Raw genomic sequence first — 16,551 nt, 5'->3', positions numbered from 1 at the left:
TCACCTGATATGCCTATTTTAGCCTTCACTCTTTAATAATAAGAGACTAGCTTCCGTTTCTTCTGAGTCTTCATGTTCGGCCAAAATTGAAAATTGAAGGCAGCATTCGAAGCCTGTGCAAGTAATCAATCAAGCAGAGCTTGCTGGCTAGCAAAAGAATTGCAGGAAACAAAGCCTTAAGGTTAAAATTTGTATATATTCGGTCTGCAAATTCTGAAGGAAAAGTGGAGAAAGTACCCCAAGATGTTTTCCTCAAGCTCTCGACCAACAAGCGGGGGAAATGGAGGCAGAGGTCTTCGATACCAGTACAAGGTATGTAATTGTCGAAGGAAGGCAAAGCTAAAAATTGTTGAGTCGAAAAAGCCATCGAAAGGATTGTTATATTTTGTGTGTGAAAAAGATGAATGTGGGTTCTTTTCATGGTGTAACCCAATTTACAGAGACGAGCCAAATCGAGATGCACCTGTTCCCGTAGTGAGCCAACCTGTTGAAGAAAATGCGTATTTGGGTGGCGTGCTCTCGAAACTGGAAAATTTGGACAATGAAATGAAGAATTTGAAATTGCTAGTTGGAGGGTTTGAGAGTATGTGTTTGATATAAATAGAACAGAAACGCAGCTTTTAGTCATTTTACATAAGGGGGAAACCCGCAAGCGGGTTTCAGGCAGGCTATTTAACAAATTACTTAAAAAAAAAAAAAAATTTACATGCAAGCTGCGTTGAGTTGCACATGCCCATCGGAGGGCCCTAGGATGCCCAGCAAACCTCCCCTCTCATCCTCACCCTTCAGGTGAGGGTTTGAGAGTATGTGTTTAATATAAATAGAACAGAAACGCAGCTTTTAGTCATTTTACATAAGGGGGAAACCCGCAAGCGGGTTTCAGGTTATTTAACAAATTACTTAAAAAAAAAAAAAAATTTTACATGCAAGCTGCATTGAGTTGCACATGCCCATCGGAGGGCCCTAGGATGCCCAGCAAACCTCCCCTCTCATCCTCACCCTTCAGGTGAGGGTTTGAGAGTATGTGTTTGATATAAATAGAACAGAAACGCAGCTTTTAGGGGAGAGGTTTTTGACGGCTAAGGTTAGAGAGTAAGGGGGAGCGAGAGAGAGGTTCTGGGACGGCAAAAGAAAAACCAGGAGGAGAGTAACAGAGAGGGGGGCGCGACAACTACAAAATTTGGTTGCCATTTCAGGGAACCAAAATCTGGTACCCAAGAACTTCATTCAGTCACCACAAAATTAGTAAATACATAAGCCAAGTGTATGCAGAACATAGATTCAAAAAATGGCCTCCCAATTTAATCTGAAATCAGTAAATAACAATTTTTCTTGTACAACATACCCCAAAACCCGAATCGAAATAGATGAGAGATGATATACTAACCCATTTTTCTTCGATTTTTTACCGCAAATCTTCACTTCCTCGTATTCTCCGTCGATCTTGATATTTGATTGAAATAACAATCGAAATTTTTGCTGAAAATTGGCTAGAAAAGGGGCTGCTCTATCTCTCTCTCTTCGTTGGTTTCGATAGAATGAAAGTGCAAAATTACTTCTGCAATTTTCGCTTATATCAAAAGGGTATTTTCGTCTATTCACTCAGCTCCGTCTGTTTTGCCGATTTCCGTCCACTTTTCAAGTTAATTCAAACCACGGGGTATCGACTGGTATGATATGAAACCACAGAGGACTTTTATGTATGATTGCTTAACCACAGGGGGCTTTTTTGTTGTTTACCCAAAAAAAAAACAGAAGGCCAGCCGGAGCGTCAATCTGCAATTGCATGAATTTCGGCGGACCAAATAGCGTCACTGTGTTTGGGGCTCTACAATGCGAAGGAAGTTGTTCAATACGGAAAGATAGAGATGTTTGCCGATTTAGTAATCACTATATCCAAAGTGATGTGTTGCCAACGGAATGTCACGAAAATTAAAGACAAGAATTTGGCAAGAACAGAACCATCACCCTTAAAAAGAGAGCAAGGAGAGACTTCTCAATAGCTAATACACTCGACAACACAAAAAATGGGACCTTGCATGAAATGAATGATATTTATACACACGGACTGATTGCTTCCTAGAAAGTCAAAAGTGGTCTTTTCCATGGAAAGAGAGTGATTTTATACATGCCGATTGCTTCATGGCTTCAAATCATCACTTACAAGTTACAACACAAGCCAAAAAGCAATTCAAAGGGAAGGAGGACGACACAGCCCAAATAATACACGACACATTTGCAATAGCAAACTTAAGACGACCAAGGGATGACCTATTTGTAGCAAGCGAAGAGCAGGCATGGGAAAAATCGTTTGACCACCTTGTACCCCTCATGCTGACTATATCTGAAGATCATCTAACGATATCTGAAGATCATCTAACGATAAGTCTTGTGCGGTCAACAGCTTCAATTTCTGCCCATAACAAATAAGCATAGTTGTTGAGTTTATATGGATTCTAGTAGGCAGTCAGCATACTAAAAGTAAGACTAGAAAAAAGACTCGAGGCTATGTCTGTTTAATTTGTGAAATCTCATTCTCCATTTTCCACTTTCCAATAAAAAATATCGAATATAATCTCTCAGTTTCAAACTCTTTTTGCCAAATGTCTTATTACAGTTTAAGGTCTGTAAAGGTCTCCAAAGTAGAAGCTAAAACTTCAATAAGACCACAAATTGCTTGTGCTTAATTTATACGAGTCCCATGGCCACATATGAACAGCAGTAATTAGACGATACATCACCAACTAGTGAATCAGTTTAGAATAAAACAAAATCTCAAAAACACCAAGACAGCAAGAAACGTTATCAAGTTTAAACATATTTTAGTCATCAAATAATGATGAAACATGGGAGGTGGTAGATGTTTTCATCCTTTAACAAGCTGCCCACACCACCAAGAAATACTTCAATCATGATCACATTTCAGAAGCAGTCACATTTTCAATCTTCGTCCAGACCACCAACAATTCCCTCCCTCATACAGACGCAAAAAAAAAAAAAGGTCGGGATAATGGAAGATGTCAAGAAGAAGTAAATAATTCCCTCAGTATTTCCAAGTCCTAAGGACCTAATGCAATATCTTACGATATGCACATTTACGTTGAAATTCCAACAGACACCAAAGGGGAGAAGCACAAACAAATAGAGGTAGAATAGCAAGGATGGATAATTCACATACCGTAATAAATTGTGGAGGGTCATCGAGACTAGATGAACCAAGAATAATTTCCCTCTTTAGCTTTGTGGTTAATTTATGACAAACTCGCAGCTGGAAAAAGAATAGCCATTGCAATAAATATAAGAACGAATGTAACAAGAATAACATCATATAATAGTAGTTTGCATAATGGCATAAAATGAGCCTGAGGATTAGGAAAGCCTTATGAAACAAAAAGAAACAGAGGCTTACCTCTGATCTAGTTGCCCCACCAACTATAAACACGAAAATCCGTTGACCCATGCTCTTGAAATCGCTAGATGCATGCTTCAAAATTGAATCACTACAAGAAAGGAGGAATAAGCTACTTTTTCTAAAATTAAAACCAATATTTGCAACGGAAGGTATCAATAAATGTATAAAAGCAACACTCTAAAGGTGGAAAGTCATCAAATGTTTTTAATCCATTATCTTATATCAGCAGGGTGAAGAAGTAATGCCAACTAAAAATGCATTCAAGAAGAAATAGTAAAATATGTTACTTGTGTTGAAGTAGGAAGATAGACTGGTCTTTAAAAAGTAAGCAGGTATTTCAAGCCTATGATCAGTATTATTAGCCATTTGGTGCCAATGTGTATGGAAACAGTACAAAAACAAAAAACAACTTGAGCTTAAGAATACCTTGAATAGCCATCATCAGAGTTTCGAGGGCGGGCCCATGTTGCTGTCCGTCTTGATCTCACTGAATGTGCAGCTGGAATTTCCCCTGTTCTTACTGATGCAGAATTAGAGTTCCCGTGGAATGTTGCACTTGGGTCATTCATACATGGGTAGTCATTCTTTGCGAGTTCACCTTTGCTCAATTTTTCAATGAGTACCTGAAAGGTGATAATAGCATCAGCAAGGCGTTGTGTTCTTTCCAAGTAGTGTAGTACCAGCTATTTCTTATTTGAGTTTGTAATCAACTATACAGCTTTCTCTAACTCATCAAATGAAGCATTAAAAGGTCAAAAGATAAATTCCATTTACTGATATCAAGGTCTCAAACTAGTACCCAAGATCAATAAAGACCATAGCATGGACAAAGCTTTACCAGACCGTATAGGTTGATCTTGGTTGAACAACTAAAATTAGAGGTACCTCTATCATAGGGTAGAAACGTGATAGTTGCCAAGCCACTTCTTCACCAGGACGGTCTTTTCTGGCAGCGTGTTTTTTCTGAAACAAATTTGCAAAAGAAATAGTAGTTATTGTTAGGCAGTCTGATTTAATTCTGCGTCAGAATTCGGGAACCAATTTCACTATACCTTGTGTACATCCAACTTCAAGGAGAAAGGCACAATAGAGCTTTTTTTGCTGTCTGCTGCGCCCTCAAGCAATCTCATGTTATACACAGCATTCATATCTTCTTGCGGCAACCTAGCGAGCTACAAGCATATAGGGTCAGTAAAAGCAGCTAAAATTAGATGACGTTTTGATGCATGTAACACAAAATTTTGACCAAGTCATAACAAAGATGACATTTTCAACATGTGAAATAGATTAAAATGCGAATGTGCTGAGCAGTCCACATTGACATCTGAAGTGATGTTTGATCAGTATGAGTTGCAAACATGCACAAATACCCGTGGATAACAAGCTCCTTTTTTCCCTTTCTTTTTTGCCCAGGGATTCTTAAAGGGAGAAGAAGTCTTCATTTCAGTTAATACTTCTGTTTGTAAAGAAATAGGCAGTGGTGCAATCTGCTTACCAGTTAACGCAACAATTGTGGAGAACTCAAATAAACTAAAAGTTACGTGCAAAATACATATACATATACATGCATACATATAAATACAAGTATATATATACATACATATATATATATATATGTGAAAGCACAAGCGTGCGTGCACACACACATATATGACATATGTATATGTATGTGTGTATGTGGTAGCTAGGTCTTGAATGATTTACTATTTTTGAGAAGCTCATAAAGAATGAGAAATGGGTTCTCTAAAAGTAATCAAGAAAACTAACCTCCATTAGTTTTGCAATTTTGTCTCCCTCAAACTTCTCAGGATGAACAGCTGCATAAATCATCAGCAAGCGCAACTTATTCTCACGTGTAACGTCCTGCAGGAGGAGGAAGGTAGGAAACTTAAAAGACATACATATCACAGTGAGAAGAATTCACAATTCAAATAGTTCTAACCTGGTTTGTTCTCAGGAAATCAATGACATCCTTGGTTCCAGCATCTCCAAAAACAAGATCCTGCTCTAATTTCCCAACTTCTTTTAGCCCCAATTCCCTTATAATTCTGTTAATTTTTCCAGCAATCTGAAAAAAATGGCTAGTGTCAAACCATATTTCTTAGAGTACCTTATAATTGAAAAATGCAGATCAATACATGAATCATACTCCATAATTTTGTATATCATCAACTGTTTGTAAAGATGCAAGGCTCTCACTTGGTCTCTCCACTTGTTAATGCAGATACAAGGAGCATAAATTATTCCTAAGGACAGCAATCAGGCAGATATAGAAGGCATTCAACTTGCAGTAGTGCTTTCACACGATTGGAACTCATATGCATCAGGACAGAATGAATGCAGCAACAGAAATTATTAATTCTTATTACCCACGGAAGTATGATAGCATGGCCTTGCAAAAGGAATATGTTCGCAACAAGCACAGACGATTCTAAAATTTTCAAACTTTTCAGAATTGAGTTCATTGAGATGCAAGATTTTCTCCTACCAATTTCTACTGCTATTTTCATTTCCATTCTTGCAGCAATTCATTATCATTCAACAAAATTCAGCATATGCATGTAAGAGAAGTAAATATCAACACTGTGACTCAAATTGTTGGCCCTGTTCCATATTGCTGGACCTTATCAGAAGCTGCATACGAAAAATTTATCTGTCAAAAAGCTATGCATAGAATTGAAGCAATATTTACCATAATAGTTGTGAAGTGTCAGCTCTTATGAAAATAAGCATTCAAGATGGTGGCTGATAAGTAAACTGCTTTCAAACATTACTCCGTAAACTTAGAACGAGTCAAAAGGCAATGGTACAGAGCAAAAGACACTTTGATAGAATACAGGTATAAAGCATATGGATGCACTACTACAGCAATCTTGAAGGCATTCAGATAATCAATGAACACATTTCACATAAGAACTGCCATGATGTCATTTGAAGAAGCCCAAGATTGAAGACCTAGAAGCTGTCCCATAAACAACTTTAAAAGTTCTTTTGCTTCAAGGTTTACAACAAAGTAGTAGAAAACAACTGGTTCACAAGAGAAGCAGAACCTAGAGGAAATACTAGTCTTAGATGTCTAAGCAATAGGTAGCTCACATTCAATAAGTGTTGTACTTCTTAAAATAGAAGGGTAACAGACTCAGGGGCCCGTTTGGGGTTATGCGAGCTTATTAAAAAGCATTTAAATTAGTAGAGCTTTTGGTCAAAGTACTTGTAAAGTGCTTAATCACATTGTTTGGGTGCATACTTGCATGTGCCATTTTGAATTTCTAAAACATATTTACTTCTTCATTTAGTTCAAAATTTATAATCAGATTGCTAAAGTTATTTTTTTTTAATTTTTTGAAATACAAAAGTTGCTCTAGAAGCATCAATTTTGAGCTCCTGCTGAAAGCACTTTAATAGCCAAAAGCTCTACTCCTAAATGAAAGGAATTATGCTCACCACACACATTAAAAGTGCTTTTATCCTCCAAAAGCACTTTTTTAGCAAAAGCACCACAACCCCAAATAGGCCCTAAAACTGTATGGAACATTTATAAATTGTCCTGAGTACAAAAATGACAAATAGAATTTTCCAAAACCCAAAAGTATAAATAAAATTGCAACATAACGATCAGGTATGTGACACTCACATCCACATGAAGGGAAAGCTTTTCAATCTGTTCACTGTATTGAGGCAAAGCTTGAACCATCTTCTGCAACTCACGAGTAGACAATTCACCACCATCTCTATATACGAAATAAGTGTCAGTGATCACAAGGAAATAGAAACCAGAAGCCAAACATAAAGTCAGACACAAAATGATCAACTTCCCAAACTTCATGTGACTAATATCCTCATGATTTCTATGGAGAACAACTGAACATTACACTTCTATGCTTCTCACTATCCAACGGTTATTATATATCATTGAATGGTTTATTAGAATACATTAAACAAATACCCTTGTTGGACCATTGAAAACACTTGCACACAATTCAATATAGATTGACGTTAACCTGGGCTTCCATCAACAACAAGAAGGTAAAAGTTTATCAAAAGAAGATAACAGAAACACGCTGGATTTGATGCTAACAAATTACCTAAAAAGGATTAGCAATCTTGCCTTACTGCTAATTACTCAATCACAAGAAGTCCACTTAACTAAAATTGCTAACAAAGAGCATCCAGGAAACATACTTCCAAAGAAGTCATGTGCTTCTTCATTAAGTAAAGAAAACAGAAGTTAATCATGGATGGACAAAATGAAATTACGATTAAGTTCCAACACGAGTTTTGAAGGAACTATACAGGTGGTTCAAGAAAAGGGTAGTATAATCACACATCCCAATGGATAGACACTAGTCACCGAACACTTGACACTCTTAAGGTCTAGTCAATCAGAAAAACAAATAAATGAAATATTCATGGGTTATCATGACTTAAACACCTAAATGTTCGATATTCCAACTTGATTTGAGGAAGAAAATGTTGAGCCTTATAAGGATAAAGATAATGACCCAAACTCACACTATAGAGGAGGCTGATTAATTAAATCACATGCAGAAGTCTTCCAGATCTACATAACACAAGCCTCAATGAACAAAAGTAAACCAGTGTATCTTATTTTAATGGAAACACAAAAATGACCTTAATCTGAAGTCAAAACATTAAAAATCCTCTCTCAGAACAATAGTTGACCACTTTAAAGATAAAAATCATGTGCAATTTGACTTTTAGCTTGTTTGCACAGGAAATATAAATGTTGTCTAGATACAAGGATGATGGATAAATAGGATAAGTGCAAAGAAGAAACCAAAATCGAGACTTCCCACACAATCAGTCTAGTGGATAATCAACAGAACGCCATTAATGATAAAAAAGAAAAACAAACCTTGAACCTTGATGCATTTGTGCAGCTTTGTTCTTTGTTACAAAGTTTGTCATCTTCTCATGCAACCGTTCATTAGCCTGACAATAAAGTTCATGATCAGAGAGAATCCCAACTAAAACAGTTCTCAATCAAATTATTAAGCACCACGCATACATCTGCTATGTGCGAATGACGAAGCTCCAGCCAGATAGGATCATGATCCTCCAATAGGACCTCTTTTTTCTCAGGAACACCAGTTTTGCTTGGAACCTAGTCAGAGTAATTATTACGTGGGCAGCTGAGTCATCCAAGTATTTAAAGCAACAGGGATGTGACTTTAAACTTACCTCATGGACATATTTATTACCCTCCATATTTAATAGATCATGGCACATGGCATCATATGTCCATTCATGTATAATAGGAGCAATCTATCCAATCATTTGAAAAACAATAAAAAGGGTATGTCAAAATTGTATAAATATATCTATGCACTGAACCACAAGATTAACCAATTGGTGCAACTAAAATACCTGGTCCACTGATCTATCAAGAATAAGCAATTCACATGTTTCTGTTTGTGGGTAATTTGGGAGGTTAGCTTTGTATTTCATAAGACAATTCCAAACGGCAGCAGCAAGCTTTGTAGGAATTAGATCACGGAATGTTGTCATTGTAGTAGGATCAAGAGATTTGGCTGCACGGTAGCGCACAAAAGGAAACTCCTGTAGAAAATCAATATCAAGAATGCTTCATGATTGTTGTATGCAGTACTAATCATGATTGAAGAATTTTCATTTACTTACCCGCAGAGAAGCAAAAACGGTAGCAATGCTGGTGCCCATTGCGTTCAAACATGCATCAACTTTGCGTGAACTTTCTTCGTCACCAAAAAGTTCCTCCAAAGCCCTCTCGTTATCTGTGATGAAACCCTAGATATTGACAGCAATTATACAATCACAAAAGTTTAAACTATATAAAAGCAGAGTAGCCAAGGGTAAAACATTACATTTTAGTCCTAGAGGTTTCATTCATTTGCTATTTTATTTGTATATAATAATTCTGAAGAGTTAATAAAATAGGTTTTCATAATTTATCATCTTAATCTTAGGGAGTTAAGCCACTTCTATTCATATCATCCAAAAAAATTCTTAAACTTTAATTTTTTTCCAGCCATTAAAATCCGATTTGAAACTATAGAGATTTCAAATGAAGTTTAAGATTTAAAAAGAAATAATTCATTTAAAACCAACTATAAATGATTAAGTAATGCAACATCACATACCTGGCTATCTATGGTGAAGTATTCCAAGTTCATCTGCAGGTTCCATGCCCAAAATGACAATTTTAACAGACTATATAAATATTTAGAAACAACAAACAGAATCTCACAATAGATTTCGTGACTAGAATTGTGTAACCTCTCTCAGAGCACCAATGCGAGATAAAACACTTGTATCCCTCTTTATCTGGTTAACCAACTCTCTGGGCACAGGTGAACTAAAGAATACAAATGCCCTGACAAGGAAATAAGGGTAGGGAGAGAGAGAGAGAAGCAAGTTACAATCTGATTATCAGAAACTCCTCTTTCATTTTTCTTCCTAGAAGGTGGAAGAGAACTAAAATAAGTAGGCAAAAAATGAACTATAAAGTTCTCTACGTACTTTTTATACAAAGGCGATCTTCCGGCCATGTCAGACAAGAAGATGACAACACTGCACATCAAAAGAAAAGGAGAAATGAGTCAGCAGGAATAGCTGTTATGCCCTGAATACCAAAATCAAAAGTTACAAATATCATATGTTCGATAAACAGAATCTGATGTATGAAACACTGCAGCGGATTAAATCAGAATTAAAGGACCCTAAATCATCAATTGGCGTGAGTTTTCAAAGTAAACACCAAAGGCAGAATCAAACAACCATAAAACTCAAGAATCCAGGTAAAAATTGGAATCTTTAAAAGCAATTCTTGTTTAAGCAAGCAATTCAATGGAAAAGAAAGGGGCATATCTACCTAATCTTTCACATAAACGGTAAGTATAGTTAGATCACTTTCCAGCTTATAAAGTATTCGCTATGACATCACACACCATCAAGAGGATTAGACAAGTTAGGTTGTTTAAAAATATCGAACTAAAAGTTTGAGAAGTTAATGGAAATTACTTTTCTTTGGTTGGCTGAATAAAATATATAGCATCCATCGTAGGTAAAGGCTGCCGTCGCCTGTGTATGTCCTCCACCACTGAAGCCAAAATGGACATTATAAGTTCACAAAATCAGCTTAAGCATGTTAACATATGAAACAGCACAAATATGCATAATCATAATTAGCCCTTCAAAGCTTTCAAGCTATTTGATAAACTTGAGCACAGCAAAATTTTTGCACCAGGTAATCTGAATAACATGAAAAAGTAAGCCAGCCCCACCAAACAACAAGAAAAGAAAGCAAAAAAAAAAAAGGAAAGCACAACACAATTGTACTAGGTGTTTGACAATTTAACAACAGGTTATAGCTTTGAAATAAACTTTTGGCTTACCACTTTGGCTGTGAAATAAGTGGACTCTTCTCCATACAAATAAAAGGGATTTCAACTATATTTTGCTGTCTTACTGCAGAAACAGATATAGCAACTTCTTGCGTACACATTAACATTATTTCAATCCCAGCAAGTCAAGGAAACTTAATTATTTTGTCATGATTCTCCTAGAAAACACCAATTTTGGAGAAATATACAGTCGCAAAAGCTATTCAACTCAAGTCACCTGAAAGTGGGCCTCAAAATGCTTTATACAGAGAGAAGTCTGAGGCCATGCATACAAAATTGGGTGGAACCTTATATTACATACATGCCATGTAGACAACAAGGGTCCCAATACTAAAGCCAGAATTACAGAAGAAAAGTCATTGACCAAAGTTAAGCCATAATAGGTCAAGCAAATCTGACAAGCCACTGTGGTCCAAAAAATATGTATAAACCAGAATTTGTGCTTAAATTGACACATTCTTTGGCCAACTCAATATTTATGTCAACAATACATCTAACCCCACATATTACAAAGCCAATTATTATTCTCAATATATCTTTAATTTTGTAATGAATAAGCATAACTGTCCCTTAACCCTTTTCTCTTCATATATTCTCACTGGTCACAATTTCATGCTTATGATCTCTGATATAAAACCATCATCTAAATGATACAGGAAGTAAGAGCAATGAGTAGTCACCGCTGCAAAATACTGAGTACCAGATATGGAAAGCTGTAGTTTTGACATTTAATGGAATCTAATAAGAAAAATATATTAAACAAGCTCATCTGATAGAAAAAAATACACGCATTAAGGGCACAATGTTGCATATAAATCCTGCCATGTCACACATCAGAATAAGAAAATGGCGAGCAAAATAAACATTCTGGAAGACCAGCCTTCTAAACTTACATGAAACTCCTTCCTCCGTAATGTCCGCCATCTTGCATGCGCATGACATTATTTTGACAGTCACTTTGTCCATGACAAGCACCTATACATATGGCAGTAAAAAAGAGACAGTAATTAAACAGAACGAAGACAGACACAGAAACAGAATAAGAACCAAAAGAGGAAAACCAAAGGATGACAAGAAAAGGTCAAGAAACTAAATTTGAGCTATAGAAACATATTAAGCTTCACATTAATAAAAAAAAAAACAATAACACTGGTATTATACTTTAAGCAAAATAGTTTGGCAGCAAAATCATTCTTATCACCCAAAAAAAAAAATAATGGTGGAAAGTTTAACCCAAGGAATTAAGTAAAAACAACAAATTCTATTATGTAAGAACTCATTACCAAATTGAGAAAGCTAATAATGTAGCAACAGTAGCACCAAATGGTGACTAAACATAAATTCAAGTTGTTCACACCTTCCAGGTTGATTTAGAATCTCCTGTTTTTGTAGATCGAAGCATTTCATATAACAATCCTGCAAAAGGTACAAAGGACTATATGAAAAAGATCAAAGAACTACTTCCCTTGCTATGTGTATAAGGATGCAATACCACAATCAGTAAACAGTTGTGATTGCACAAAGACTAAACAAAGACTAACTTTATCACAAAAAAGATATAACTATTATGTGTTATATACATGACAAACATGAGGAAAGTAACACGTTCAGGTAGCTCAATCTGCAAAAGATAATAGAAAGGATTATTAATCATATTTCTTCATCATAAACAGCACAGAGTACCAAGAATTAGGGTATCAGAAGGAATTTGTACAGCCATGCGGAATTTTTTTAACCAAGGGACAAGAATAGACAACAAATAAGCCATCCATTTGAGGAGCAACGTCTAGTGAAAAACTTGGACCACAGAACTGAAGACTATAGCACATCAATTTTGTTCCATAACTTCCATATATCTATCAGCGTTAGGATTTGTTCCCATGCTTCAAGTCCTATGCTGTTGCATCCCTAACCAACAAATGGGGGTCATAGGCTTTTAGACATGTATGTTTGGAATTATTCTTTGTACTAAAAACCATACACTGAGGGTCATATTAAACCCATATTCCCATCCACCCTACAGCAGGGGCCAAACCAGCCTAAGTCACTGAAAATGCACCTTGTGCATAAAATATTTTAAGAAAAACTAGTGGGAATCTAGTACAAGATGAACCTGTAGAGCAAATACATGGACCAGAACTAGTTTATCATGTCAAAATGGATGCTCATGACAAATATGACTCTTCTCAAACATACTCCAGTAATTTTAGCTACAGTGAAACTCTAACCAACAGCATAAGGAGTAAATTACTATGAATTTTAAAGTACATTAAAGTGCAGATGCAAATTCTAGTTAATGTACAGTGAATTTCACTTTAAATTAATACAAGGGATGGTCTTCATCCTGACCCTAGGCATTCTTTTTTAGTGATAATTTTTGTTACTGTCTATACAAATTTGACTTGGCTTCAGTTATGCATGACGAGAAGATGACTAGAAACATGGACTAGGCGATGATGCAAAACCAATTGGCAAGAGAAGAGTATGAAATAAAATTAAACATAAAGCTGAAGTTATAGATAATGTCATAATACATATCGACGACATCTAAGCATTTCAATAATTGCAAGTCAAGAATATCTAACAAAAAAACTTTAGAATATCTAACAAACGTCTTGGCTACCCACAAATGAAGCCTAAATTCAAGATAATCAAAAGCTTTATCTACATGAAATGATTCCTTATCCAACTTTTCACCATAAATTGAAATTCAATTTGAAATAACCGAACACATCATAGACATGCTATTGAGGTTAGTGAGTTAATATAAACATACGCTGACAAAACATTTTTCCCTTTTCTCAAATTGAATGAACTGGACCAACCAATTTATCTGCTAGGAAAATCAAGAATTATATTTTGACAATTCACTTCATGATTATACGTCTACAGATCCAAATTTTAGTAAATACTATGCATCTCCAAAAAATCAGCTCATCTCAAAGTGAAGCAAACCACAAGCTACGAGGCGTCTCTCAGAATTGAATACACGTCCACAATACAATAGGGCATGAATCTTCTTGAAAAAGTGACATCAGAAGTCTTCTCAATTACTACATGACAAATCTACTAGTAACAAATACAAGTTCCCACCTTTCAACAGATAATCAAACTTTTCGGCATGCGCCCTCCTGCTGTTCTCTATCATGAGTGAAAACATTTTTTATGGGCTGTACTCAATTGTCCAGGGTAGCAAGATAACTCAATGATCGACCCTCCCTATCAGCGATCCAATTCTCAGGTTAGGAAATTTATCCCGTAGACTAGTCTATTGCCCAAAACACTTCTAGCGTACTGGACTTAACAGTGAGCACTCATAAAGGCATCAATTTCTATTCTCAGCTACAATTCATTCAAGGTAATTAACCATTAGCTTCATTACTCACAACAAATATTGTTACTTAATTAACATTTCCTTTTTTCTCCACTACAAATTAAATAAGCATATACTGAGAGAATGAGAAAGAACAAAAAGAAAGCGAACAAAATCACATTTCACATTGCTCAGTAAAATTAACCGTTGCTGAATAAGTAAATCCGTCAAAATTCGATCACCAACTTTATACAGATAAAACATCATCCTCAAACCTCGAATCAACCATACTTCAACTAAATTAAACACCATTAAGTTAAGAAACTTACTTTCCCGGCTAATTTGTCGTAAATTTTTGTACTCGCCGCCCTGCGACGACGTATCGGAATCAGACATCGACATGATGAATTCAGCTCTCCAGTTTTCTTTTATCAAACCGACAAAAAACGATCGATCGGAGATCGGTTTGATCGAAATCCGGAGTGGTTTAGCGACAGAACGGCAGCGTTGGGGAAGAAATGGAGGGGTCCCGAAAGGTAATTATATGGGGGGCTTTACGGGTTGACTATTCACGCCCGACAGTTGAATATTTCGTGACCCGAACGCTACGGATAATTTCTTGCCTCTTGCTTGCTGGGTGACTAATTCAATATCCGGCAGTCGGAACCGGGTCGGACCGCAGAGCCGCGGACGGATGGTCACAAGTTGAAATCACTGTCATGCCCTTATCGGGGCTTTGGACTTTGGATTGTTTGACTAACCTTTCCGTGATAAGTAACTTATTTGAAATTATACATCTCAATCCCATCTTTTCCGGCAGATTTGATTTTCTAATTTTGGTTTGAGAGTTCTAAATTGCTCTATTTGGCAACTTTTTTTTTTTCTCAAAGTAGGATAAGATCCTATTTAAGAAGCGAAGAGGAAAATAAGAAAAATTGAATTTATGATCTCTAATTTTTTTAAAGATTCAATTTTAACTACAAAATCAAGACTTTTTCGATATTTGGCAGCTGATTTGAAATAATGTGTTCATTCTGCCTAATTGCGATTGTTTTACAAAAATAAAAATAAAAATAAAACGCTGACCCTTTAACTTCTACAAAATATGATTCTTATGTGTCAAATTGTTACACCAAGCTTTGGCTATTTTAGTATTTTTAACATGGTTTGTGTGGAGGAACTTTCAAGGAAGTATAACTATATATATTTGGAAAAAGAAAAAAAAAACCGTGTATATTCGTCAGTTGTTTGGTTTTGGAAGAAAGGTTTTGTGGAGGGTTGTAAATGCGTTTAATTTGAGGAAGGTGTGAAGGGTTAGATGACACGGTTAGGTTTTGTTGAGTTTAAGATAATTCAAATAATGCATACAAGTTAAGGATGGAAACCGTAAAAGGGCTTTTGTTTCTGGAAGCTTGGTCTGCTATACGATGTCAGAGGCCTATTTGCTTCTTCTGATCTTTTTGTTGGCATGTTCCGTGAACGGACGACGAAAAAACATAAGAAAGAAAAATCTTTGCATGGGAAGAAAATAGCGTCATAAAAATGTGAAATGGCGTGATGATTATACATACAACGTTTATTATAATACGATTAATTCAAGGTAAGATAGGATGAGTAGGAATCATAAACTTCTAAGATTACAGAGATAAGCCCGCGAAAGAGATATTTGTGTTTCATAGTTCCAAGGCGGCAATTTTTGTTGTATCACACACATGCTTTCATATGAAACACTAAAAACGTACTGCCTTTGCATTTCAATATAACATTATATGTTTTTACCTCAACTGATATTTTGTGTTTGAAGGGATAGTCTCGAGATTTGTAACGATTGCAGTCACTTTTCTTGAGTTTTGGAAAACTGCATAAACGCTCTCCTAGAAAGTATGTTTTGATAACAAATAGAGTGATGTAAGCATAAAAAGTCTAATGAATATCCTATATTGCCCCTATTTGATTTATAAAATAAATTAAATGACAAAAGAAATCAAATATTAGTGTTACTTGTCAATTCAAAAAATTTTATAGGAAAAATTTAGTCCATGTTTCAAGACATTATTTTTTTAATGTTTGGACTTTTTTTCTTTACTAAGTTGTGAAGAAATTATTTTTAACAAATGCATCCCTAGTAGTCAGTTATATATAAAACGAAGCAAGAAATCCATTTTAATGACTTAGGAATTGAATGTAATGTTTTAGGTGAGATGATGTTAGAGTTTTTGGATAAAGAAATATTTGCAAAATGCTGTTTATTTTTCCCTTACACTCACTTTTCACTTGGAATATATAGAGCTATCATAAACACTAGGGGATATAAGTGTAATTTTTTAAATTTCAAGGGAGGTGGCTGCAATCATCAGAAACCTCGGGGGAGCTTTATGAAATTATCGTCTTGTTTGAAACAACATTTGCAAAAGGTGCGATCT

At 35.7% G+C, this 16,551-nt stretch overlaps 1 protein-coding gene across 2 annotated transcripts; it reads right to left on the bottom strand.

Moving 5' to 3' along the window:
• Nucleotides 1-1,945: 1,945 nt before the first annotated feature.
• On the bottom strand, nt 1,946-14,668 carry LOC113704983 (SNARE-interacting protein KEULE). 2 transcript variants are annotated; one of them, XM_072061477.1, is made up of 21 exons: nt 14,458-14,668; nt 12,173-12,231; nt 11,709-11,790; nt 10,433-10,511; nt 9,932-9,982; nt 9,689-9,785; nt 9,553-9,585; nt 9,074-9,199; nt 8,801-8,992; nt 8,615-8,698; nt 8,442-8,537; nt 8,289-8,365; nt 7,047-7,143; nt 5,355-5,480; nt 5,180-5,275; nt 4,465-4,584; nt 4,298-4,375; nt 3,839-4,035; nt 3,410-3,500; nt 3,179-3,268; nt 1,946-2,413 (listed from the first exon to the last, which is right to left on the bottom strand). In XM_072061477.1, the coding sequence occupies exons 1-21, from the start codon at nt 14,528-14,530 to the stop codon at nt 2,339-2,341; spliced, it is 2,019 nt and encodes a 672-aa protein (XP_071917578.1). In that variant the 5' UTR covers nt 14,531-14,668; the 3' UTR covers nt 1,946-2,338. The 2 variants fall into 2 exon arrangements, with proteins under 2 accessions (XP_071917578.1, XP_071917579.1); XM_072061478.1 differs by lacking the exon at nt 12,173-12,231 and having other exon boundaries at nt 14,458-14,596.
• Nucleotides 14,669-16,551: the final 1,883 nt, after the last annotated feature.

The sequence above is a fragment of the Coffea arabica genome, chromosome 8e (assembly GCF_036785885.1).
Source record: "Coffea arabica cultivar ET-39 chromosome 8e, Coffea Arabica ET-39 HiFi, whole genome shotgun sequence".
Taxonomy (NCBI): Eukaryota; Viridiplantae; Streptophyta; class Magnoliopsida; order Gentianales; family Rubiaceae; genus Coffea; species Coffea arabica.
Note: the sequence above shows the minus strand (reverse complement) of the source record. Positions and strands in the feature narration are given on the sequence as shown.

Excerpts from the sequence above, each read along its gene's own strand:
- LOC113704983 (XM_072061477.1), bottom strand. The coding sequence starts at position 14,530 with ATGTCGATGTCTGATTCCGATACGTCGTCGCAGGGCGGCGAGTACAAA. Across the intron at positions 5,481-7,046 it reads AGCTTTCCCTTCATGTGGAT|ATTGCTGGAAAAATTAACAG; the intron begins GTGAGTGTCACA and ends CATTTTTTTCAG. Across the intron at positions 4,585-5,179 it reads AAATTGCAAAACTAATGGAG|CTCGCTAGGTTGCCGCAAGA; the intron begins GTTAGTTTTCTT and ends ATATGCTTGTAG.